The 27,179-nt window shown below is 42.3% G+C and overlaps 1 protein-coding gene across 6 annotated transcripts in view; it reads left to right on the top strand.

Annotated features, from left to right (window-relative positions):
• The window catches only part of TMEM65 (transmembrane protein 65), a 63,647-nt gene that overhangs the window by 25,107 nt on the left and 11,361 nt on the right, over nt 1–27,179 (top strand). For 2 of the 6 annotated variants that reach the window (XM_010576932.1, XM_010576934.1), the window contains 4 exons: nt 1,256–1,310; nt 2,540–2,582; nt 3,600–3,705; nt 5,262–6,734. In XM_010576932.1, the coding sequence (XP_010575234.1) occupies nt 1,256–1,310; nt 2,540–2,582; nt 3,600–3,705; nt 5,262–5,357 (300 nt within the window). In that variant the 3' untranslated portion in view covers nt 5,358–6,734. Of the gene's footprint in view, nt 1–93; nt 1,311–2,539; nt 2,583–3,599; nt 3,706–5,261; nt 6,735–24,468; nt 24,656–27,179 lie in introns of those variants that run through there. The other 4 variants (XR_774952.1, XM_010576933.1, XR_774953.1 and 1 more) reach the window with 4 other exon arrangements.

The following is a 27,179-nucleotide window of genomic DNA, read 5'->3' on the forward strand; positions in this document are numbered from 1 at the left end:
GTTCAATTACTAAATGAGTAAATGAAAGCTTCAGGAAGACTGTTCCCTCTGTATTGACTCATTAATGTCTCTTTTAATTTTTCTTTTTTAAAGAAAATGTCCATGGTCTATTCGGCCTTTGCAGAATGGAAGGGAGTGTTGTTCCTTCTGAAGCACAGTACTGTAACTAATTTTACTGAATTGAGAAGAGGCTTTTTTCTTTCCTCTCCTAATTTGTGCTGCAAGACACATTTATGATCATGTAGTCAATACTTTTTTTTTTTTGTACCAACTGATGATAATGTGATTATGTGTTGATGAATAAGTCTTTAAGGTTTTTACTGATGAGTTCCTTTGTTCTGAGTGATGCAGGCAATGTTAGTGCTGATGCTGATTTGTACTGATGTAGCCTGGCATTCCTGAGTAACACTGTTGAGATATTTTCCTGTTCATTTGGAAGATGAAATGGGCCAGCGGAACAGGAAGATGGATAAAGGCCAAAGATACTGTTCCTTGTGTAGAATTATCGTTGACAGTGTGATCTTAATCATGGGATAATGCAGGTGGGAAGGGACTGGAGGACCCACTAGGTCTCTAGTCTTGCTCCTGCTTGGGACCTTCTCAGGGTCTCTAGTCTAACTTCTGCTCAGTGCAGGGTCATCTGTAAGGTCGGATGAAGTTGTTCATGGTTTTATCCTGTGGGTCTTGAGAAGATCCAAGGGCAGAGACTGCACAGGCTGTCTGGGCAACCTGTTCCAAAGGTCAGCTGTCCTCACAGTGGAAAACATTTTCCTATATCCAGCTGGAACAGGTCTTGTTTTAATTCATGCACATTGTCTCTCATCTTTGGACCGTGTGCTGCTGTTTCATCGTGCAGTTCACTGATTTTGTTCAACTGAAAAAGTAAGGAGCTACAATGCTGTGTTTTATTGATTTGCTCAGTGTTTGTAGAAGTTTGAATATTCAGAGCTGTGCATTCAGCTAAGAATTACAGTGGGGAAAATAGTATGCAGAGATAAGGATTATAGTTTTGTCCATCAGGTGGCCACTATGAAACAATATAAAATATTAAAAGAATATCAGAAGTAGGCTCTTGTCCTGGGGGAAATACTTATGCTCTGAGGGTAGGAGCTCTGCAGATCTAGTAGACGTAATGTCCATTTATCCTTTCAATCTTGACATAAACCAGCAGTAAGCAATATTTTTGTCAGTTGAAGCAATATCATCTATTTTAACTCCCAATCCCTCAAATAATGAGAAAACTCTTATTTTTTAGGGAACCCAAATAGAGTTGTCAATTGGAGTTATCCTAGGAATTTCAACTATGGCAGGCAAGTAATGAAAATGCAGCATGTGTAGACTAATATGGCACATTCCTATATTTTAGGCTGAAAGTGGGCCACAGAGCTGGAAGTGGCTCTTCCTTGCTCTTGCAGCTGCCTTTCCTAATAAAGAAACAACCTATGGTTGAAGCAAGGACATATTCCATTTGGAGAAATGGAATTTCAGTTCGGATAGCTTTTGAAATGCTTGTTGTCGGTTTTAATCTAAAAGTTCAAATCCTTGGTCGCTTAGGAAAGTGTATCTGCATTTCTGTAATGGAACTGCTCTAAATTCCCTAGGGTCTGATATTTATTTATGTGTATATATGTATTTTTAAGTTGCTGTTTGCTCGCAGTGTTAAGTGAAGATCAATGTTGGTGTCCTTTTACTGTGTTGGCTGGTGCTCTCGGTGGCTTCTCTGCCTCTGTGTGATAGCATGGAAGGCCAGGCACCCATCCTGCTCCTGCTCTGGGCCAAAACTGATAAGGTCTGCTTGCCAGCTTTGGTGCCTCTGCAATGTCAGAGGGGAGAAAAAAATGCTTATGGATCCATCAACTGCAGGTGCAGCATTGCTCAAAAGCATGCAGATTGCTTAAATGAAAATGTACATAGCAGAACAAGTTAATCATTTGGAAATTTGAGGCCCTCTGTTGCAATGCAAGACAGTCACAAGCAAGCTTATCTCAGTAAGATCTGCTGTGAAATCATGTATTTTAAGTGTGTAGCTTTATTCAATCATACGTACACTATTTATTCCTAAACTGACACAGTTCATGAGTATGTTGAAATTTTTATAAAAGCTACATAGGTGAGAAACAGCTCCTTCTACTGCCAGTGGTCCTGTGCCTCTTCAGGTACTGGAAGGCCTTGCTTGGGGTCCAGTGTTAGCTATATGAAGCTGGCAACCACACATGGCCGTTTTTAACTCTGATCTGAAAAGTTGTTACGTTGATTTCCAGGTGTCAGTGTTGTCTTTTGGTATTTGTCAAGTTTTCTTCATACAAGTTGAGAAAATACAGTTGCACTTCCTATAATTGTTAGTCCACTGCTGTTATTACAAACTGTAATAAGGTCAGAAGAAAAACTCTAAAATAAAAGAAACTTAGTTCTACTCTTGTATGGTATATATACTGAGAAGAGATGGTCACTGGGGGCGGAGATGGGAGCTGGTTGGTTTTGTTCGTAATTAAAATAATACTTTGCCTTCTCCCCTTCTCTTCCCTACTCCTCCCTACAGCTGCTGCTTTGGGAAACCTTGTTTCAGATTTAGCTGGACTGGGGTATGTCTGAACTTGTATTAAGAATATGTTTTGGTTTTTTTCCTCTCTTGAAAACACTGTTGGTGCTACTGAACTAAAACATGTAAACTGCTGAAGTTGCTTCATTTTTTTTCCTAGCTCTTGAATTTTGCTTCAGTAGACTACATGACTGTAGAAATGTCTTCTGTCCTTGCTAAGAAAAACTTGAAATACTAGGTAGTTCCTGTTGAGGTTAAAACTGCCATGCCATAGCTCTGAAATAGAGTAATTCTCCTGCTATTACAGTATCATGTATTTTAAGCGATAAAATCAGGATTGACATTTAACCTGATTCAGTGTAGTCTGTAGGTAATGCTTGCTTTTAAGGAAGTACTAGAACTTTTTCTACAAAAAAGTGCGTTCATTAAAATACAAAATGGAAAAATACATTTTTTTGTGATATAATATATTGCTGTGATAGAATATACCTTCTCAGATTGTTATGTCTAAATCTGAAGATATCTCCTTCTCCTCAGATAAAACAATTTTGTATCTGAAATATCTTCAGATCTAGGCATACCTATTTCTGATATAAACAGAAGCAGCTGACGTTTTTTAGAGGAAATTTCTAAGTAACTGCTGAAAGTAAAGCTATCTGTTATGCGTCTTTTTCCCACTTTCTCTCTAATTTTTCTTCTGCAAATAACAAGGCTTGTTACTAACTAGTGTGTGTGTGTGTGTGTGTGTAACCTTTCCTCCAGTAAAAGTTACTTACAAGCTCTGCAAAAATATGGTAACATTCACACCAGTTGTCTTACTGCATAAGGTTTTTCTGGAAATATTGCATATTAAATCAGTGAGAAAACTAGTTAACTTACATTGCAAAATGTGACCATCAGAAGTCTGAACACTTTCCCATATTTACCTCTTGATGACTTTATCAGTATGCCGAAGGAAAAGCTATTAGTTTTAAGTTCAGTGCTTCAAATATTTCAAAATCCTCACTAGATGATAGTGTCAGATCCAAAATCATTTGATCTTGTTTTCTTGTTCTTCCAGTCTTGCAGGTTATGTAGAAGCTTTAGCTTCACGACTGGGTCTGTCAATCCCTGATCTGACACCCAAACAAGCTGATATGTGGCAAACGCGTCTCAGTGCACACTTGGTGAGTATCCTGTAGGTAGGCACTGTTTGCGTGGAGACTTTTTTTGTTTAAACTAATACGTGGTAAATCCTTTTTGTCACTTTTGCTGTTAAATACTTAATGACCACCAACATTTTGCACATTTCTTGGAAGGTTTAGTTGTGAGCCTATGTCAGGGAGCATCATGAGACTGGATAGTTTTGGGCTTGGGTGGGTTTTTTGTACGCAACAAGCCACGAGTGAATAGTAACGTGGAAAGTCTCTGCAATGACTTCATGTATGCTATGCAGGTACCTGGGCTGAGCCCTGGCTACTGTGATAAGATAGCTTATTTGAAAGTTATGACCCCTTAGTAGTTTACTCCTATACGTTCTTTGTCAAGTGCTTGCTATTCATATACCTGTGCTAGTATGCATTAATTTCTAATAGTTTATAATTAGCTCAGATATAAAATTAGCTTTCCCCTGGGTAAACTTCTAGCATTTGAGTAATACTCACTGCCTGGGTTTACGGTTATGGAACACTCATCTTGCAGATTCATTTTCAGGATGATTACTTAATTAACATTTAAACATTTGAAGCAGTCCCACTTCAGCAATGAGAGAATTAGTTTATTTTGATTAAAGAAACAGATTATAAGAAACTGAATAAAGAAACTGATATTTCTTTCACTTTGCCAGAATGAACCTTCCTGGGGAAAAATATCTTTGCAGGTTTAAGGGAGGAGAAATAACACTTGCTGAGGAAAAGTTAGGGGGGAAAAAAGGTCTGCTTTTAGCAGTGATAGATCAAAGCATTGAGCAGGGAAGAACTGGCATGTTGTCAGTGGGCTGCCCTCTAGTCTGTCCAACTAAGAGTCTTCTCCGTGGAAGCTGAGTCTGTGGCAAAAGCCTGTCATTGCACTGCAGTTCATTCACAGCACTTTTCTGTGAAAAGACTTCTGAGCATTTTTGCCTGTATGCTAGCATTTTTTCTTTTTACCCATTGTCTCAAGTTTCTCAACACTATCCACCTGCTGCTGGTGATGTGGTTTGGATGTTGCCTGTCTTACTTCTTTCCTCTCCTATTGACTTTTACATCTAGATGAATTGTGAAATGTTTTCCAATTTTTTTTTTTTTTTTTTTTTTTGGTCTTTGCCTTGTGCCTTTGCAAGCGATCATGTTTGATAATTTGCATTACCAGATACAAGCAGATACATTTATAATTGCACCTAAAATGTGTGTGTGGTTTTGGTTTTTTGCTTTCTTTTTGTTGTTTCCCTCCCTCCACCGTCTTCCTGGCCATCTCACTAATCCTTTGAATGTCTGTGTCCTCCCTTACCGCCTGTGCAGCTCTTCATGGGTCATTCCCCTCCTCTTTGTTCAGAATTGTCTTTTGTCACAGCACATGCTGTTTCTAACCTTGTCATATCTGTCTCTCTCTCATAGATTGTGTTTCTAGTCTGCATGCTAAGAAAAATGTGGCTCCCAACCGAAAACTAGAGCAAAGGGTCTGTTTTCCGGGTTGTGTTGGTACTACACAGCAAATCAGTAACAACTGATCAGTGAGAAACTTAATTTTTCCCCCCTTTCTCTAGGGTAAAGCTATTGGAGTGACCATTGGCTGCATTTTAGGAATGTTTCCTTTGTTGTTCTTTGGCGATGAGGAAGAAAAACTGGAAGAAAAAAATTAACCTTTTTACAAGAAATATACAAATGTAAACTACTGTACCTCAATTATTCAATTATGCTGTCAATATTTAGGAATTAACAGACAGTAAAAAATGTATAGACTTGGGAACAAAACCTTCAGCATGTCGTTTTATGGAAACACTAATTTATTGTGGCTTTGTTGTGTTCAGTACTTCTTTTTATAAGGTACCATCTAACTTTTTATTTAAATGTAAATTTTTGAAGTGTTTTCACTTATGGCAACTGATGTTTACCACTTTCCCTTTTGACCTTATTCTTTAATGGATTATTACTTTAATAATCCATCATGGATGACAGTATCACTCTTGAGTTGCGTATTGGTTGCTTAACAGTTGTAATTGCATGACAAATTTCACTGCTGTTCATCAGGTCCTTCAATGCAGATTATTAAGGAGGTCAGTGATGAGTAATTTGAAGTCCCTCACTTTGCGAGATGGCTGGTTGCCCCCTCACCAGCCATCGTTTTGCACTGCCTTTAGATTAGAGATTTCAGTGATCTACGACAGCCTAGCTTGCATTTTTTCACAATTCTAAGTGTCTCTGAATAGTCTTCTGAGATGATCATTTTAATGCTTTGACAAGGTAAGTGTTCTAGTATAGGCTCTTTACCAAGTCCATTTTTTAGTGGTGTTTTAACACCTTCTGTACTTCTATATTCAATCCTCTTTTTTTCCTTTGTAAACAATATTTTGAGAATGGAGACATCCTTAAATTTGTCTTCCTGAGTTTTGGGTGTGGTATTAAGGAATTCAGACCAACTGTTTCAAAACCACAAACAACTTTTTTTTATTGTTCTGCTTAAAATAAGGTGTGAATAGTTGATTGGGTGGATGAGGCCGGGCAACACTTCAGGGTATGAGTGCTGGCATTGCAAGTTTGTAATGGGTGGTTCAGTTGAAATAAAGTGTACCATCAGTCTGGATTAGAGGACCTGATTTGCAGATTATAACTTTGTATTTAAGATTAAGCATTTGCTACTTTTTTTTTCTGCTGTGAGACAATTAGTAAAAAAACCCAAACAACAAAAAAAGGAGACTTGAGGCCTTTTTCCTTTTTTGCCTTTTATTTTTGCTGTCTTACTTGGTGTTTTATAGATCTGACAGTGCAGTCACATGTAGCTGTACTTTTTTTATATGGTCATGAATAAATTGATTACAACTATCAAATATTCATAATATTTCAGGATCTGACTTGCCAATAGCATAATGCTAAACTGATAACTGTTGATGAGAGGAGAGGTTGCTTACCTGTTTCAATACCATTTGGAAAGGACACTAAAAAGAGAGGCACAGCCAGGGCACTTTGAAAGTCTTATTGCTGGAATTGTTAGCACTTCTGAAACCTAGAAAGAAATGTTTTAAAAAAAAAAAAGTCCCTTGATGACTTATTTGCCATAGGAAAAGTCTTACTGTAATGTGTATGTTTTACAGAGCTCATTGCTTATCTCTTGGTCATAAATCTGACTTCTCTGTTCTTATTTCTAGAAGCCCTTTAACAGCAGTATTGAAACTTTGACATCAACCTTTAATGAATATGACAGTGTTGTATCTGTTTTCTGAAAAGCAGTCTTTGAAAACTTGCAGTGAGTAGTCCTAGTAGCTTGTACTGTACTTTGTACATTAAGCCATGAGAATCTGGACCAAACTGTAAAACTGAAAAAAATCTCAGCCAGGCATAGAACACAAATGCAGAGGAGTTTTGGCTTGCATTTTCAAATTTGGAAGCTTTATTTAAAAAAACAAAACAAAGCAAAAAAAACCCCCTCCAACCACAAAACAGAAAACAGAAAAAAAACCCAATCCTGCTAGAAGATTATGCACTCTTTCCCCAACAGATTGCTGCTGGTTTACAGTACTTCAGTGGTCAGGGTTTTTTTTTAGTCATCCACACATTTGTCTTGCCTTAAATTAACTTTTCTTCCTCTGCATGTACTTTTGTTTCTGGTATCTTTCTATACAAAGCTGTAAGTATTTCCCACATGTTCTTTTTTTAAACTGAAGTACACATCAAAACAACTTTGCATTGCTTTTTTGGTGGCTGTTTTTACAGTAATTCCAACACTGTTACCTGTTATGATACTGGCATCTTCATTGGAATCTTCCAGCAGTGGCCAAACCTCTGTTCTTTGCTGTTGTACCAACTGGAACGCTGTTTTCATCACTTTTTTTTTTTTTGTTATTGCTCATGAGAACAATTGGAAGGCTGTGTCAGCTGTCATAGTAGTGTTGATTTTATAATGGCAATAGGAAAGACCGTGTACTATTGTTAAATAGCTTGTGCATGTAAATTGAGTATGTTTTGTTGCTGTATGTCGAACTATTGTACTGCAACCAATGCTTTTATCGAGAATTAATGAACTAAAATATCTTCAAAGAAAGTCATCATGTGTCGTCTTGTTAAACTATTTAGCTGACCACAAAAATGTGGAGGGTGAGTGACACATGGTAAGAAATCTTGGGTGTTTCAGGCTGTTGTCTGATGCTGTAATCAAGAAGGTGACTTCTGGGGTTTCAATATTTGACAAATGTGAAGAAATAACTCAGGATTTGAGAGGAATAGTGGCTCTGCTGGAAGCTGAGAGAAAGTGCTTGTTGGGGCCAAGCTGCCACCCTGAGTACAGTAGGGGTAGCTTGCTTCGCCTGCATGATCCACTCTTGTGTGGATGTGGTACTGCTTCGTGTGGAAGGGAAGATCTGTGCCTGATCTGTACCCTGTCTCCTCACAAGGAGGGTGGGTTTTTCTGGGGTATCCCTGATGCTCTGATCACACTTCTTAAAACACTTAACTGAGAAGACAGAGCACTACCAAAACACTTCTCTTTGGTTTTGTTGTCTTCTCCCTCCTCGATAAAAGGAAAAACAAACACTACAGGCTTATTCAGAGACTTCAGTATTGCTCCATTTTTTTATTCTATCAGTTTGTCCTGTGTTAACAGGAATTTTTCATGTTAAAGGGCTGGTAGACCTGAAATTGTGTTTATTTTAAAATGCTGTCTTTTATAGTAACTTAAAATATAAATGTATTTTTGACTGTATGTTATCTCTAGGGGCAAAGAACATGCATCAGATAATATGGTTACCCAAATCTTCTCGCCAATATTTTCTCATTCATGTACTTTTACATAAATTATTTGAATTCAGACAACATATTTTGTATTGTCTTTAATTAAATTGCCGAACTTTCTGTAAACTTTTGTACTACAGCAAAGCTGTTCTGTGTTTCTTTATTAGACCAGATGCTGGAGGGGAAATGTTAATAATATCCTGTGGGTATTCAGCCTCAGTTATACAAACCCGGAATTTATTATTTAAGTTGTAAGCAGGTGGTCCTTTGTCACTGTCATAGGAGATACCACTGTGGAGTGGTACTTCTGTCTCTTCAAGCTTGGAAGAGAGCAATTCAAACAATTAAAATGTTTGCATGGTAAATTGGTGGTGTTTGTGATTAATACTAGTCAGAAGTCCACTTGCGCTTGAGCTTCTGGAATTAACTGAATTTTTGTATGCAAACTAAGCCTTTTTGAACTTTTCTGGATGGACTTTGGAGCTCTTCACTTTTTTTTCTTTTTTTCCACTCCTTGGTCAGTCCCTTTTGTGGATGTCTGTACATAAAGAAGTGCTGCGAGTAAGACATCTGTACTGGAAGGATGGTCTCATCTCTTTTTGACAACCTGTATAGGTTGGCTGTTTTACTCTATTCTGATTGCATTGTGTAGTAGAACTCTTCATTAATGTTGTTCAGAGAGTATCACACTTCTAGCCAACGTGTTTCCCTCTTCTCTGATGTTTTACATGGTCTAATGACAAGCTGACAGAGCGGTGGTATATAAACTAAAGACCTTAATAAAGTATTGAGGAATTGTCATCCAGTCTTACGCCTCTGGAATTTTTTAAGCTAAAATATTAAGAAAATAGCGAGAGCTACTCCTGGTTGCAGTTAATGCTTTCATAACACAAATTCAAGCTGCTGTTTAAAAGTATTTAACATTTGTTAAGGCTTTTACCCTTGCCTCAGTGTTCGGGACCCTTGACATCCAGAGTGTTGCTTCAAAAAAGTATTGGGGCAGGGGGGATGGAGGGCTTTGAGCAAACTTGGAATTGAAAAGCCAGCCAAGATAAATGCAGAAGGATTTTTTTGTTTTGTTTGGGAAGACTACCTCCCCCAATCGGAAGAAGCCCCACTTTCTGGAGAGACCTGTGAGCTTCCCCCCTGCTTCCCTCAAAGATTGTGGTCACTAGGATTTGAGCAGGGCAGTCTTTGAGCCTCAGGTATGTAATTCAGAATAGTGACCTTGGGTAGCAACAGGGAGTGTGGAGTGCTGATGATGCCAAGGTAAGGCCTCTTGCAGCAGCATGAAGAGAACTAGCAGGAAACAGTTTTGGCTTAACAGTCTTCACCTTAGTAGTCCATAGGTATCTAAGCAACTGGCTTAAATAATGATGCAGCTCTGAATGATACTCCACAGTCTCGTGAGTTGCTCCTTCTGTGTATGTGTGCAAAGACTAAGTTGCTGTGAAATACCAAAATTATTTGACACTTTAAACCTGATGCATTTTGTATCCATTTTGTGTCCCGTTCTTGATACTGTGCTTATCAGTGTCTTATTTATCCTTGATTATGAAAAGGGCCTTATGCTTTTGCCTAGAGTGTTTGAGCCCTTCCAAACCTCTAAGTATTGGTATTGTCTATCACAAAATAGATTATTTTGCAATGGATTATGAAGCGTACTGAATGGGAGCATTTACTGTTTAGAGGACGTGTATCTGAAGAGTAAGATTTGCCGCATTGGACCTACAGCTGCCGTTCCTGTTGGGAAGAGGTTGCCACTGAGCAGGATGGTAGTGCAATTACACAGAGTGCCTTCTTGTCTTTGTGCAGCACTGCAGCTTGGATTTGGCAAGGTCATCTGTTTGCACCATGGTGATGATATATATTTTTTCTGAAAATGGCTTATCTGTTACTTCCAGGCAGGATTGAGGAGGAAAGGGAGGAGAATGGGATTTTGCCGGGTCATCTTCCCTACATGAGGATGCATAGAGGGTCTATTAAAAGAGAAAAAACTATGATTTGCATTCATGCTACTTCCCTGCTGCTCTCTGTGCCTCAGAGTGCTTTTAACGTGCTGGGAGATTGGAAGAAAGAGCTGATGAGGCTTCCCTCCCCCAGTGTGGCTTTTCTGCACATCTCAGCTATTGAGCTGCCAATAATTCCTGCATAGAAGTAACCGTCAAGGGAAAAATGATAGTAAAATATCCCCTTTTGAACACGGGAGTCCTTGAGTAGGAAAAGGAGAAGTATTGCAAAGGTAGATCACCTGTAATCAAACTGCCTGGTTACCAAAAGCCAGTTAGATCTTAAAAGGAAAACAGCCCCTTTTGGTCAAGTTTCAGATAGGCTTTGATGCAGCTCTGCTAGTGACTTTTCCTCTGCATGGTTTCCCCTGATTAGTTACTTGCCCCATTTTGTGTAGGAGCACTGAAGGTTGTTGTTTTCTTTCTACCCACTTTCTTCTGTGTGAGCACCAAAGCCTCTAAGGGATGGCAGGACTGGGAGAGAGACAGCAACCGGAGCCATTGCATGTGGGAAAACATCCCACAAAGAGGTCATGCTGTGAGAGGCAGTCTTGTCTTTGTTTATAGTCCTCCTCAGTTGCCTTGTAAAGGCAGGCAGACAGTGGGATTGTTTCTCTTGGAAAAGAAATTATTTTGTTGGATTGTGTTAGTTTATGCCAAGGGTTATTATACCGGCAAGCTGAGGAACAGGGCAGCCGTTCATCCAGTTATTAAAAAAAAGAGGAGGCTACCTACATTGGAAACCTTAACATCTCTTAGGATAACCATCTCCTTATCTCTGAGTAGATTGATGGCTTGTCTGTATGTTTTAGCAGATTACAAAGTTCTGGGAAAGCCACAACGCAGTTGCATGTGGTGTTTCTATGGGTCACCGAGATGACGGGTGAATAGTTTGGGTACATGTCAACTCGGTCACTTGCAGATATTCTGCAGGCTTCAAGGCTCTGTTTTCATATATATTAGGGGGATTCCTGAAATGGGATTTCTCTGCTTAAATGTAGCCTTTCCAAGTTGCAGCTGGGCAACTTCATCTGGGTTACTAACATAGCCCGTGACCCCTTTGCACATGGTAGAAACCAGCACTGGAGAATGTGTTTTGTCTGATGTATTGTAGGTGTCCAGTTCAGCATGGGATTGGTCATGCTCTGCAGGCAGGAGGTTACTGCCATACAGCCTCTGCACCGAAAATACAATGTTTATGGTAATCTTTATTGTCTTCTATTATTTTCCAAGCCACCGTGAGTATTTGGACCCTATTGGAGTTTCAGCCCTGTCCTTTGCCCAGAGTTTGCACAGGTTTTGATCCACCTGGCCTGCACCATGTTGCTTTTGATCAGTGAAACTATTAATTGTGCAAAGTAGCTTGTACATGGAATGGAAGAGTTTATTTCAATGTGAAGTAACTAGTTCATTGGATGGAAACTGTTTACTGTTGTAAAGCAAACCTACTTTAATTGCAAATGGAGCAGCTTGGTAGTGAAGAGGGGTGACAGGGAAACAAATCACTTCTTTTGAAACTTTCCAGCAGGGAAGAGCTCTTCCTTTCTGGATGGCTGTTGTCTCTGACACTCCGTGTGGGTAGCAAATTACAACTTTTTTGTTTTCCTTTCAGCTGCTGTGACAAATGATGCAAATGTCACGTGTTGCACCGCAGTGGGGCTCTCCACTGTAAATTACTTTGCTTGAAAAATGCAATTTGTTAAACAGATCAGCCAACAAAAAGGAACTTAATAGCATAATTATAACTAATGTGCTGCTAAATGCTGTCAGTTTGATGTTGCTGAAAGTTGGTATAACACAAGGTAGGCCAATGGTATGATGCAGCAAAAAGTGTTACTGACGAATCATTATGAAAATTGTGGCCTACAAAAAAATGATGATTTTTGTGAATACTCTGCAGGTGCTCCCTCTCAATGCTGGATTTGCTTGTGTCTCCTTCAGTCACTTGTGGTTCTGATGCCGGTGTGCGGGGCACATAATGAAACATTGAAGAATATAATTGCAAAAGAAGAGAACAGAGAAAGGAAATAAACCGTCCTTTCAGGGAAATACAAACAAATTATTAATTTCATTAACATATCTGAAAAAACAACAGCAGCAGTGTTTCAGTCTAAGCCACTATCTTTCATTCTGGCAGTCCCACTGAGGGTTACAAAGCTAGAAGGTTTCCAAGTTCCATCTGATGAAAACCACTTTGGTGCAGGTCCTGTATTGTCTTGACTCTGATTTAAACTGAGTTATAGTAAACAGAAATGATGGATTTTGTGTGTTTTATTTCCTAACCCTTTTATTTTCTGGTTTAATAAATTAGGATGTTCCCCATATGTGCAATCAGCCTGTGAAAGAGCAAGAGTTGCTGTTTCTGTTTTGTGCTTGTCATTGTAAATGATTATTGAAAATAATAGTGTGAATTTTTCTCCTATATGGTAATACAATACTCAGCATCTTTTAAAACTATTAGCATATGGTTCTTAGCTGGATAAATGCTGTTAAGATGGCGTCACACATAAACAAATAGTCTCTTTTCTCACTCTGAATCTAAAATGGAAAAAGTCGTTAGAATGCACTTTCATTTCCCTCTTAATCATAGAATCATAGAATAGTTTTGGTTGGAAGGTACCTTTAAAGGTCATCTAGTCCAACCCCCTGAAATGAGCAGGAACATCTTCAACTAGATCAGGTTGCTCAGAGCTGTGTCCAACCTGACATTGAATGTTTCCAGGGATGGGGCATCTACCACCTCTCTGGGCAACTTGTTCCAGTGTTTCACCACCCTCACTGTAAAAAATTTCTTCCTTACATCTACTCTAAATCTACCCTCTTTTAGTTTAAAACCATTACCCCTTGTCCTGTCACTACAGGCCCTACTAAAAAGGCTGTCCTCATCTTTCTTGTAAGCCCCCTTGAAGTATTGAAAGGCCACAATAAGGTCTCCCTGAAGCCTTCTCTTCTCCAGACTGAACAACAGCAACTCTCTCAGCCTTTCCTCATAGCAGAGGTGTTCCACCACCCTGATCATTTCTGTGGCCCTTCTCTGGACCTGCTCCAACAGGTCCATGTCTTTCCTGTGCTGAGGACCCCAGAGCTGGACACAGTACTGCAGGTGGGGTCTCACCAGAGTGGAGTAGAGGGGCAGAATCATCTCCCTCGACCTGCTGGCCATGCTGCTTTTGATGCAGCCCAGGATACGGTTGGCTTTCTGGGCTGCGAGCACACAGTGCCAGCTCATGTCCAGCTTTTCATCCACCAATATCCCCAAGTCCTTCTCCGCAGGGCTGCTTGCAATCCCTTCATCCCCCAGCCTGTATTGATACTGGGGGTTGCCCTGACCCAGGTGCAGGACCTTGCACTTGGCCTTGTTGAACCTCATGAGGTTCACATGGGCCCACTTCTCGAGCTTTTCCAGGTCTCTCTGGATGGCATCCCGTCCCTCAGGTGTGTCAACCGCACCACTCAGCTTGGTGTCATCTGCGCACTTGCTGAGGGTGCACGTGATCCCACTGTCTATGTTACTGATGAAGACATTAAGCAGTACTGGTCCCAATATGGACCCCTGAGGGACACCACTTGTCACCAGTCTCTATCTGGACATTGAGCCGTTGACCACTACCCTCTGGATGTGACCATCCAACCAATTCCTCACCCACCGAACAGTCCATCCATCAAATCCATATCTCTCCAATTGAGAGAGAAGGATGTTGTGGGGGACCATGTCAAAGGCCTTACAGAAGTCCAGATAGATGACATCTGTAGCTCTTCCCTTGTCCACTGGTGTAGTCATTCCACCACAGAAGGCCACTAGGTTGGTCAGGCAAGGCTTGCCCTTGGTGAAGCCATGCTGGCTGTCTCAAATCACCTCCCTGTCCTCCATGTGCCTTAGCATAGCTTCTAGGAGGATCTTTTCCATGATCTTCCCAGGCACAGAGGTGAGGCTGACAGGTTGGTAGTTCCCAGGGCCCTCCTTTCTACCGTTTTTAGAAATGGGTGCAATGTTTCCCTTTTTCCAGTCACTGGGGACTTCGTCTGGATGCCATGACTGTTCAAATATCATGGAAAGTGGCTTGGCAACTACATCAGCCAATTCCCTCAGGACTCAGGGATGCATCTTGTCAGGTCCCATAGATTTATGTATGTTCAGGTTTGTCAAGTGGTCTGGAACCTGATCTTATCTTACAGTGGGAGGGACTTTGCTCCCCCAGTCCCTGCCTTGCGGTCCATCTACTTGAGAGGCGTGGGAAGAAGAAGTTGCCAGTGAAGAGCGAGGGAAAAAAGTTGTTGAGTACCTCAGCCTTCTCCTTGTCCGTTGTTACTAATTTGCCAGTCTTGTTCATCAGTGGGGTACACTTTCTTTGACCTTCCTTTTCTGGCTGACATACCTATAGAAGCCCTTCTTATTATTCTTTGCATCCCTTGCCAAGTTCAGCTCCATCCGCGCCTTGGCCTTCCTGACCCTATCTCTGCACAGTGAGGCAGCATCCCTATACTTTTCCCAGGACAGCTGTCCCTGCTTCCACTGCCTGTGCATCTCCTTCTTGCCCTTTAGTTCGACCAGCGGGTCTCGATTCATCCATGCTTGTCTCTTGCCTTCCGTTCCTGATGTCTTACACCTGGGGATTGAGAGCTCTTGTGCTCTATAGAAAGCATCCTTAAAGATCTGCCAGAACTGTTCTGCTCCCTTGTCCCTGAGGGCAGTTTCCCAGGGGTTCCTCTTGACTAACTCCTTGAACAGATGGAAGTTTGCTTTCCTAAAATTCAGGCTCCTGACCTTACTCTTCGCCTGACCCATATCCCTCAGGACTGCAAACTCTTACCAGTGTGTGATCACTGCAGCCCAGGCTGCCACTGATCTTGATATCATTGATTAGCTCACTTGCGTTGGTGACCATCAGGTCCAGTATTGTGTCCTGTCTGGTAGGGCTGTCTATTACCTGGCTTAAGAAGTTACCCTCAATGCACTCCAGGACCCTCCTGGATTGTCTCCAGCTAGCTGTGCTACTTTTCCAGCAGATGTCGGGGTGGTTGAAGTTCCCCAGCAGGATGAGAGCCAGCGAGCATGATGCCTCCTGTAGCTGGAGTAACAAGGCTTTATCAATAGGCTCCCCTTGACCGAGCAGCCTGTAGTAGACACCAACCACAAGGTTCCCTTTGTTGCCGTGGTCTTTAATTCTTACCCATAAGCTTTCAACCTGCTCATGGCTATTCTTCACAGACAGTGCTGCACAATCTATCCATTTTTTGATGTAGAGGACAACCGCTCTGTCCCTCCTTCCTCACCCGTCCTTTCTAAACAGCCTGTAGCCATTGATAGCCACACTCCAGTCATGAGATTTGTCCTACGAAGTTTCAGTAACAGCAACTAGGTCATAGCTTTCTAGCAGCACAGTGGCTTCCAACTGCTGTTTGTTGCCCATGCCGCGTGCATCGGTGTAGAGGCACTTCAGCTGGGCTGTCAGCTGTGTCACCTTCGTAGAGGAACACACCTTAAATCCTTTGAGGTATTTCACTGGTGTTCCCCTCTTGGCTCCAGGAGCCCCTGGCTTATCTTCATAGGACTTCAGGTGTGCTTCAGTGTGGCCAGCACATATCAGAGCAACAGGCTGAGGGCCCTCGCTAGCACCCCAGCCCTCCAACCTTGGTGTGTCATCCCACAGCTTGTCATGGGCAAGCCTGATATTATCCCCTTCCCCCTTCAAGTCTAGTTGAAAGCTCTGTCAATGAGCCTGCTAACTTGTGAGCAAATCCCATCCAACACCAGCAGGTCTGGTGCCATGTAGACCATCCCATTATCAACCCAAAACTGTGGCAGTGACACCAGCCACGGAGCCTGTATTAATAGACTGGGTCTATCTGTTTCTTCTGATATCACTGCCTGCAACTGGAAGGATAGAGGAAAAATTTACTTGTGCTCTGGATTCCCTTGTCGACCATCCCACGGCCTTGAAGTCTCTTTTGATTGCCTTTGGGCTACATGTTGCAGCTTCATCACCACCTACAAGGAAGAGCAATTATGGGTAATTATTGGTAGACTGTTTCACTTCGATTAGGTGATGGCAATTATCAGTGTACTTTATTTATTTATGATTTGGCTATTTCCTTTAAAAGACCTTTCCGGTCACAATGGAAGATACAATGGTGGCTACTTGTTTGCTGTAGCACACTGGTTTCATAGGTTTTGTTCTCTTTTTGCTCTTTGAACTAAGTGTGCAGCCTTCTGCTCCTTTGTTGTGGCATTGATCTTGTATATGTCATTGTAAGGTGGCCCTGAATGTCGTGGAAGAGAGTTTTTCGTATAATCCACCACCAAAATAATCTGGCTTTTGTCATCAATTCATGCAAATCAGGTTCAAAATGTTCTGATGAAAGCCCTTTAAATGTGTGTCTCCAAGATATGCTATGACTCACACACACTTGTGATGTGGTCTAGTCGAGTCACGAATCTGTTTCAGTTCCTGTAGTTTTTTAGGAAGAATTTAGGAAATAATCTGATCCAGGTCTGTGAGTGGAGTGATTGGGACTCTGATGCCCACGTGCAGTCCGTAAGCCTGGGCATGGCTCTGCAGGAGACGTGGTGTTCATGCTGCACCAGTGCCACCACGTGCCCTCAGTTTTGCCACGTTGACAGCTTCAGTGAGCTCGGGTGAAGTTGACAGTAATTCCCGTGGCGAGCAGAGTCCCTCATGGGGCAGCACCCGCGCTTTGCACCTGTGAAAGCGGAGACCAGAGGGCAAGTGGAGAGACTGGGAGCCTGGATGGCTTCTGCTGCCAGGAAGCACCTGTTTAAGAAAGAAAGGGTCTGCTGCAGGACAAGTGGCATGTCAGTGTCTTCTGACTTACCAGGGTTTGTGTCCTCTGATCTTGCCTACATCTGGAACTGTCTTTGACTCAGTGTGCGCTGTGGTTTTTGCATATTTTATCTCACATCCTCATCTGATCTTATTCTGGGTAAAGTTTGCTGGTAACTTCCTTTTGATATGTTGGCAATGGGGTGATTGCTCTTATTTCCTCCGGGTTGTAAGAAAGTGCAGAGGGAACGGTGGTGGCACAGAGGGTTAGAACAAAAGGTGGGAGAGTTTCTGCATTTTCTCAACATGCTGTTTTCTTTGCATGGATGCTGTGGAGATGTATAAAAGTTTGAAAAAATTAAAAAAAACACCCTTAGCTGTTGATGCTGCTGTCCATGAATGACTGTTCTGGCTACACTTCGCAGTATCGTGTCTGGATGTTGCAGCCATGGTGATGCCATAGTTCTTTTGCAAACTGTGGTCTACAGCTTTGATATATTTTGCTTTCAATAGTGTTTGGGGTTTTTTTCCTGACATTTGTTTTTAACTGTTCTCCAGTTTGCGGCTTTGAATTAGTATTCCATAGCATGTCATACTAAGTAATTTCTCCCTATGGGTGTATATGCACACTGAAAAATACTCATATACTGAAAAGATATCCCTTCTTATAACCACTTTCAGTTACTGTTGAAACATATTGCTCTTTTCTGTATATCCCATTAATCCCATGTAGTGCTATCCTCTCTGCGAGTAAATAAGCTCCATTTTCCTGTGCTTACAGACACAGCATGGAGTTTTTCAGGGATTGCCACAAGATAGCTATAACAAATAGAAATTTTACTGCCATTGCTTTTCCTTCCTCCTGTTATTACTGTCGGTGCAGTCAAAACTGTCTCAGCCTTCATTACTGCAGAAAGCAAATGTTCTTCACATTCTCTCACCTCCAAATTTCCAGCCCCACTGACGCCTAACACTAAATGGTTGTTCCCAGTTTTTTTCTACGTGTGCAGTTAGATTTCATTTTGTATTAAAAATGTTTGAATTTCCTCCTAACCTCTTTGAATCCTTCTTACAGTATCCTGTCACTACCAGAAGTGTGAGCAGTAATTGAGGGAAAAGTGTATTTTTTTATTTATTTATTTTTTCAACATTAACACTTGCCTTCTGTCTTCTAAATGCCAATTATGTCAAACTGTCCTTATTCTTGGCATTACTGACCACCCATGCAAAGAACAGCATTAATATTTTCTGCTGTTTTTCTCCACAGTCTTTGTGTGTCTCTTTGCTAGCTTTCCCCCCCCCCCATCATTTTCAAGAACTATTAAATGTTCAGCCCACAAGAGGAAACTCCGTTTCTGCTGATCTTAGAAACAGTGAATCAATTTATAGAAACTGGCAGTTTTGTCACTTAATAACGTTGCTGGGGGAACCTATGGCACATCAGCTTGTCATTCTGTTTGGAGGGTAGGATTTGTCTCACTCAGCTGTGGCTGTCTAGATGTTATACATCCCTCTGAGCCAGTCAGAGAGTCAGACATCTCCAGGGGATGCTTGTGTCTCTCTGCTTCCAAAGAGGAAGCTTAGCTGACTAACTGTAAGTTATGCCCCAACTTTAGACTTGTGGATGGAGATGAGGTAAACCCAATGTTGGCACCTTATGGCTTTTGAACTGCATGCAGCTTTCTGTTTCTGGCTCCTCAGGGCTGGAGCCCGTGCTCATGGTACATTACGGGGTGGGCTGTGGGGGTGGGTTCGAAGGTTTGCTGCCCAGTCATCTGAATTCGTGGGAGAAGATAAGCCAGTAAAGACCGTTGTACATCTGAATCACTGCAGTGACCCAGCCCAGTGAAATGGGCATTTGCAGATCTGTTGAATAACTCCTAGCGCTGTCCCACATTCATTTCCCTCACTCCTGTGACTCTTGGCTATATGATGGGTTTGGTACATGGCTTGTAGGGTCTGGAAGATGAGTGACTTTTTGCAATCGGTACAAGCGAAGAGAATAATAATAGCAGTGGATGCGATGATTTATTTTAACACGACCATTCTCCAAACTTGGAGCAAACTCAAAGCTATAAAAAAGTCTTTTGCCTTCAGGACTAGACGCTACTAAATTGAAAATAAAGGCATTATTTCTGGTTGTGGTGCGGGATTGGCAGACTGACATTTCTGTTGGCAAGCGACAAAAAAGCTGCTGTCCTTCACTGGAAAAAGAGAGAGGCTGTTATATTCTTGGCCTGAAAGAAGTATAGTGCCTCATCTGTATTGGAGACTTGCCTCAATGTCTTAAATCAAGTGACTTTTGGAAAAGCAGCTCAGATTCTCTGCTAAGCTGCTTTTACAGTCTCTAATTCTCTGTACAGCTTGGGAAACTGGGCCAGAACAGATACTGGTAATGGTGTATCAGGTCTTCTAGGCAGTTTGAAGCAGATTTGGCAGAACACACAAGTAAATGGAAAATGTGCTAAGACCTATGAAATTCATTGAACAGACGACAGGGCCTTAGTCCAGTGGTCGCTGGTCTGGTTCTCCACCGTATGAGATGCATAGGTTGTATTAGCAACGAGCAGTATTCATATAGGGTGCATGATGGGTGTCTGGGAAGTGGGGAGGCCCCTTTTCCTGCAGCATAAGCCCCAGTTAAACTTGAGACTAAGATGCAGCAGCCACAGGATGAGCACCCATTTTGTGCACAGGATATGTCTACCTGGGGCAAACTTGTGCTGTGCTGAAGCCACACCAATTTATTTCTTGAGACTAGCCCTTTAGCCAAAGATTGATAGGGTCTATGAGAGCTGAACATAGATAAAGAGCATCTAACCAGAGATACGATGCATTCCTGCTCTCCACAATGGTGTAGGCTTATCATTTGTCAGTTCACTTGGGCTTTTAACATCAAAGTACGTATGTAAGTACTAAGGGTCCAGTCTGTTGAAGCTGGAATCAGTCAGGTGTGGGAAGGTACTGTTTGATGTCTCCTTGCAGAAATGTTCTAGATAGAGGGTTCACAGTATGTGAGATACAGCACCAACGGTGAGTGAGGTGTGAATGTTCCTTTAACCTAGAAGATGAGAACTTTTTGTGGGCACAGGATCATTTTAACCAAATTATAATAAAGGTTTCTCCTTACGATGTGGAAAAGCTGGCTTTTTCTGTCAGAAACATGACAGATTCTGGCACGACACTGAGACCATGGAAAGTTTCCATCCCTGTTGTCTCAGTATGTCCTCTGGCTGTCTGATATACTCACTCATCCTCTTATGGCTGCAGACCCCCTTGCTGACCTGATCTGTAGCCCCTAGTCGTGTGGATGAAGAAGTCTGCTGGAGAAACTCATTCATTGAGGCTGGCAGACAGCAGCAGTGACAGCAAAGGGTTGATACCAGCCAAGTCTGGCACCAGGAGAGATTTGGGTTCACACCAGCAACAGGGAGCTGTGATGCTTTTAAAAATCAGTTTGGCACTGGACACAAAAATAACTGTCATAGCAGCACAGTGCTAAGTCCAGCTGCTCATACTGAACACTCAGTGCTGTGGAAGGGAGGCCTAAAAAATTGTCAGAAGACTACATCTGGCAAAAAGAGAAAGGGAAGGGGAGGCAGGATGAAAAGTAGCGCTGAAAGTCTTGGTGGTTGAAATGGCATGTAAGCTTTTTTCAACAGGGATGTTACGTATATGTTGAGGGATGCCTGCTGCTGTGGAGCTTTACTTAGAGTGCAAAGGATGAATGGGTTAAACAGGGAAATGTGAGAGAAAACAGTATTTGGGTGTTAAAAACTGGGCTGATGGGGGGGGAGTGATGAGTTAGCAGGATAAAGGGTAGGGAAATGGAGGACTGAGAATTAACTTCTAAGAAATTGAAAGAAATAAAGAAGAAAAGATGCTTTAAAATCTTATCAAATGAACCAACTATATTAAAACCTTGTGGGGGCGTGTGGTCCTTTATGGATATTAAGGCAAGCAGCAGGAGTGCAGAGATGCACCTTGCCAGTACTCTTTGAGCTCTGATGGTGGGTGTTGCTGTGAAAATCAGAGACGCTTTTGTTGACTAGCTTGAGAGACTGTGTTTTGTTGCTTCGACTAACCTACCTGAAAGGTTCAGATTCTGCATGGTTTTCCTTATGATCTTGGGGGGGGGGTTGCAAATGTTGTATGACTTATTTGGCAGAGGTGCAGTTTTTTGCATTTCAAAATGGAATTGAATAAACTGGGGAAAAAAAAATCTGTATAGATCAATAGCTGATACAAGTCAAGAAATTTCCATTTCAAATGGCTTCAAACAAAGCCATCTTCGTTAACATGCATATTTCAGAATACATACTTCATCATTAATCTTAATACAGATGATGGGTTTAAGTCAAGAGGCAACAAGGTTAATTCAGCATATGAATGGATGTGGTATATTCTTTCACTGAAGAGCACATTTATCTTGATGACATCTCTGCTGGAGCTCCAGCAAATGTACTTTTCCAGGGGAAATAGGCGGGGAGGAATAGCTACTCACCTGACTTCATTACAAACCTCACTCTGATGTCATATTAGTTCTTCTTAAGCAAAGCATGAATGTGTGTTTGTTTAGATGAGCACATAAACTGAATCACAATTCAAGGATCATCTTTATTTGAACTTTAAAATAACATAATTTAGCCTGTGGTACATGTGTGCAATTTCTCAGTAGTTCTAACTGGATTTGGATAGCCTTCTACAGAGGTGATGGGCTCAGTGGACAAGTGGAGGGTGGTGGATGGATGTTGTTTATCCTGCCTTTAGCAAGTGGACAGTGAGGTGGACTGAAAACTGCCCGAACAGTTGGGCCCAGAGCCATGTCCAGCTGGAGGCCAGTCACTGGTGGTGACCCAGGGATCAGTACTGGGGCCAGTACTGTTTAACCTCATCATTAATGAACCTGGAGGACTGGACAGGGTGCTCTGTCAGCACATTTGCAGATGATACAAAACTGGGAGGAGTGGCCGATACACCAGAGTTGTGCTGCCATCCAGAGGGACCTGGACAGGCTGGAGAAATGTGCTGACAGGAGCCTTGGAGATACGCCAAGTGTTGCCCCTGGGCAGGATTAGCCCCATGCACTGCTACAGGCTGGAGCTGACCCCAGAAAAGGCCCTTTGGGTCCTGGTGGACACCAAGATGACCATGAGCCAGCAATGTGTCCTTGCGGCAAAGGTGACCGCCAGCGTCTTGGGCTACATTAGGCCAGGGCATTGCCAGCAGGTCGAGGGAGGTGATCCTTCCCCTCTGGTCAGCCCTCGTGAGACACGTCTGGGTGCTGTGTCCAGAGCTGGGCTCAGAACAGGACAGACATGGACATTCTGGAGCAAGTCCAGTAAAAAGCCACACAGATGGTTAAGGAACTGGAGCATCTGTCATATGAGAAAAGGCTTGAGAGAGCTGGGATTATCTAGTCTGGGGAAGGGAAAGCTCAGGGGGGCCCTACCTGTGTGTGAACACTTAACTGGGGGGAAGTAAAGAAGACAGAGCCAGATGGTTCTCAGTGGTTCCCAGTGTCGGGACAGGAAATTTCATTTAAACATAAAAAACCCTAACATTTTATTGTGAGGGTGCTCAAACACTGGAGCAGGTTGCCCAGAGAGGTTTTGGAGTCTACCTTCTTGGAGATACTGGAAACCTGAGTGGATGCAGCCCTGAGCAACATGCTGTAGGTGACCCTGATTTGAGCAAGGGGTTGGACTAGGCCATCTCTAGAAGTCCCTTCCCACCTCAGCTATGAAGCAGTTCTGTGGGTAGGATGTATTTTTGTTATCCTGTGAAAAGAAATTCTTCACTGAAATGAAACTGCAGTTGTTCAGAGGGTTTCAGTGAAAAATAAGAGGAAACAAGCACTACGTAGCTAAAAGTTCATTGGCAGTTGGAAGCATCACTATGGTCAAGTCCATATTTTACCTCTTACAGGATTCTCAGTTCTTGTCAGAGAAGGAAGGATACGTGTTTTGAATTATGCTGGGAGGGTTTTGGTGGTTGAAGCCTGGTTTGGAAAAAGTGCCTTTGAATTTCCTAGTGGGAAGAAGCTCCTGCAAATAGCATACCACGTACATGGTGTTACCTTTGTGTGCGACGTACCACAGCTGGGGGTAGTTCCTAGAAGAGCTTGTCCGCTTCTGTGCCTCCCTGCCAGCAGTAAGCAGGACCCGGCTCTCTATTGCTTTGTAAATGCATCTCTGACTTGTTGCTTATTTCTGTCTCTCTTCCCTTTTTGTGTGTGTAACCCCAAAGGTGTTGGCTTTCCAGGTCGGCTGGCTCTGAGCAGGCTGGGGGTGCAACAGCTGCAGGGTCTGATCTCTCTGGAATGAGTTACTTGGAACACACGTGAGAAATGCAGCCTAATCCTCCTGTAGTTTGCAGGGCTTGGCATGAAATAGCTCTTTTCCTACAGGCCAAGTTTATCTCACTGCAACCACTTAACATTATCCCTACCCTTTGGGCTGTTCTCCTGAAAGCCGTTATTTTCTAATCAACACTGCAGAATACTGATAACTGGAAGAGAATAACTTGGCAGATTTTGAGGGCTTTGTCTGAACTGGAGGTGTCAGCAGTGGGAGTGGGCATTTCTTTTTGTTTGGAGGGGAGAGAAGAAAACTGAAGAATTTTATTCTAAACCATCTTCGGTATTAATTTATAGTTTAAAGAGTGGCTGGGGAAGGGATATAATCTGCAGTTGACTCTTCGTGGGCATAAGGAAAAGGCTGGTTGTAATGTAGGTGAAAAAGGTGTTAGCAACAGGAGCTTCTGAAATACCATCTGCTAAATAGTAATACTGGGTTCCAGGCACTCCCAGTGTAATTAACGTGCAAGTGGGCTGTGGGACTGCAGTTGGAGAAGAGAATTTTCTTCTAAATAGATTTGTCATTGTAAATCAAAAAATTAGAGGGAAGGGGTTTTTTTTAAATAAAAACTGTTGCATATCACCACTTTATGCAAATATTAGATAAGAGACCTGTCTTGCGCACAATAAGCTTTTAAAGCTGCTGGAATAAAACTATTGGAAAATATAAAGGCTGTTATTTAATTGCAAATCAACCTTGATTTTCCTGAATAATTCTGCTTTTCATTCCTTTGCTGCTTTATGATGTCTGCGCAATGTGCGGGAGGCCATCAGACAGCTGCGCTGACAAGTTCTGGTTAAACTGTCATACTCGGAACCGCAGAGTGACCTTGGGCAACACACCAGCCTGACAGGGTGAAAACACGTGGTTTTTTTTCAGCTGTCTGCGTTAGGCTCCTGGATCTCAGGTTTCTTTTACAGTGAAGACTTTTGGGCCCCACTGGAAGTAGTGTGAATTCTCTATACCAGAGCTGGAGTCTGAGCAGAGACCCTGCAGTAAAACTGTACCTTGGGAGTATTTAAAATGATACTTCTTCTGCAGGATTTTCCAGGTGAGTGGTGGAAACTTTATACTGATCCCTACCCATGGGGATGCAGGGTTGGATTACTCCATCAAGAAAGAAATCCTGCTGCCTCATGCATAGACAAGAAGGAGGTAGACCCTTTTTTCTTTACCCTTTCCTCCCTGACTTTCACAGCACTCATGGCAAAGGCAGGCCCTTGGCATTTCCCTGCCAGCAGCTGCAGGGATGGGTGATGAAGAGTCATTTCCAATGGGGCAGAAAACAGTTCAGGATGGGTTCGTTTCCCTGTATTCCCTCAGACTGCGCTGATGCTCAACCCTATGGTACCATCTCAGTATTCGGATAACATCCAGGCTGACACAGAGCTGGTGAAAGTCCTTCAGCAGCTGTGGCAAGAGCTGCGATTTGCTCTTTGCAAGTTCAGTGCTCTCTTATGGGAGCTAACTGCTGGAGAGGGCTCCTTCCCATTAGTGTCTGAGGACACCTTGGACTCTGAACACTTAAAATTGAGCATGAAATGAGGCTGGTCTTGTTAAACACTGGAAAGTGGTTGCTGACAAGTGTTTGTGACAATTTGTAAACAAACAAGAGTTCATAGGGAGTAAGGTACATATCTGTGTTTTTAAAAGTAAATGTAACTATTAGGCTTAGAGAGAATCAAAATTGTGTTGCAATCTGTTCTTTAGGCTGTTGGTGCCTACCATTTCATGAAAGCTTTGCCATTTGGGGTAATCATCTGCTGCGCCTTTGTACAGAGGCTTTTCAGGTTGTCATTGAACCTGTCCCCAGCTCTGGTCATGACTGAGAAAACACAAAGACCAGAGATGAGCAGAGGTTGGCGACCAATATAGAAGGAAATCATGGTGAGGATGAGGGTGCTTAAACCCATCACCAGAAGTGAAAGCCCATGAGACCAGGAGCATTAAGTACAGAGAAACCACGGGCAGGAGTCACCCATTCAGACCCTCTCACTCTAATAAGGACGCTGACAGAATGAAAAAGTATTTAGATGTCTGCAATAATTAGAAAAGAGAATGGTCAGACTTAGTTGCCATTTGAGAGAGAAGACGAGTGTCCAGCGAGCCATGCAGCCATAGCACAGAAGCATTCTGTTGCCCATCTGCTGATGGCTTGTTTACAGCCTGGTCTTGAAGGCCAGGAGAAGGAAAAGGAGCCAGGTGAAGGGAGACTTTCAGAGATTGTTTCAGAGCATCAGGTCTTGGGCAGAGAGTAAGACCAAACACAGACATGTTGCTGAGTTGAACCTGGCAGAGATGCCCATGATGTTTGTTGCCTTTTAGATAAGGTGGATTTGAGAACAAATATGATTTGGAGGCAGAATGAGGAATTTGCTGCTTGGTGAGCAATTAAATTTTATTCGCATTTTTTGTTACCTCTGGAAGGGCTGCTGTAAAATCTTGGGGATCGCTTTTGAGGTTTTGGTGTGAACCTGAATAAATTAGTAGCAAACAGGAGGGCAAAATGAAAATCCATGAACCCTTAGTTACACCTTTGGAAGAGAGAGCAGTCTCCTGGGTCTCGCTAGCAGGTTCTCCTGGAGTACAACGCCATTTGCACCAGGGCTGCTTAGCAGCCGAGCCCTCGGGACAGACCCAGCAGACACTGCAGCACTCCTGCAAATCAGATGGGGACAGTCTTTTCCGTGTTTTTGAGAATGATGGGCTGGTTTCATTGGTATGGTCCAGGTGTTTCCTACATTTGTGCTGCAAGCCAGCCATCCCACACAGGTGAATGAGCAGAACCAAATGGTAGTCATCACTCACATGTGGGCATTTTTAATGGTTTTGTATTTTGCAGTAATTCACAGATAACTATTAGCTAGAATAAATCCAATCTGCAGGTGGAATAGTTTCCCAGTGAAGAGTGTATTTTCATCAAAATGGAAATGTTTACCTGATACCTGCTGACTTTTATGCGTCTCAACTGGAAGACCTCTTTTCTTCCATTTAAGTGCCAAAGTGTTTCATTTAGATATAGGTCTGCAGAGAGATTATTGTAATCCCTTCAGTGTAATACAGTAGTCTAACTTGTGTGAGTGGAAAAGATGCAAATGAAAAGTGCCAGAAGGAGCAGAGACAGAGTTTGTTCCATAAGAAATGCTCATTTAAAAGAAAAGATAAAATGTTGACGTTTCCTGTCAGATGCACTACTGGCAATATTTGTGTTAATTAATAATACATTTTTTAGGAGAATTTATTATAAATACAGTGTACCTTGGCTGTGATGATGTTTGATCTTAAGATGTGGTGTGTTTAGGGGCTTTATTATTAAGGATTTGGAGCAGCTGTGAGATTAGTCTGATCTCATGGACTCCTGGAATTTAATTTTATTATTCTAAATCCTGTATCTTATTCCCATAAACTGACATTTGATGCATTGCTTGGGTGTTGGAGCTTGAATGGATTGAGGTGGACTATAATGGCAGATAAACCCCGGGCGCAGAGAAGGAGATGTACAAATGATTGCAAGAGGTGGCAAAGGTGATGCGTTTGGAGGCTGGTGCTTTTCTAAGGCATGGAGGAGGAATCTGGCACATGTTGCAGAG

Source organism: Haliaeetus leucocephalus, unplaced genomic scaffold (assembly GCF_000737465.1).
Source record: "Haliaeetus leucocephalus isolate CR32 unplaced genomic scaffold, Haliaeetus_leucocephalus-4.0 Scaffold555, whole genome shotgun sequence".
In the NCBI taxonomy this organism is placed as follows: domain Eukaryota; kingdom Metazoa; phylum Chordata; class Aves; order Accipitriformes; family Accipitridae; genus Haliaeetus; species Haliaeetus leucocephalus.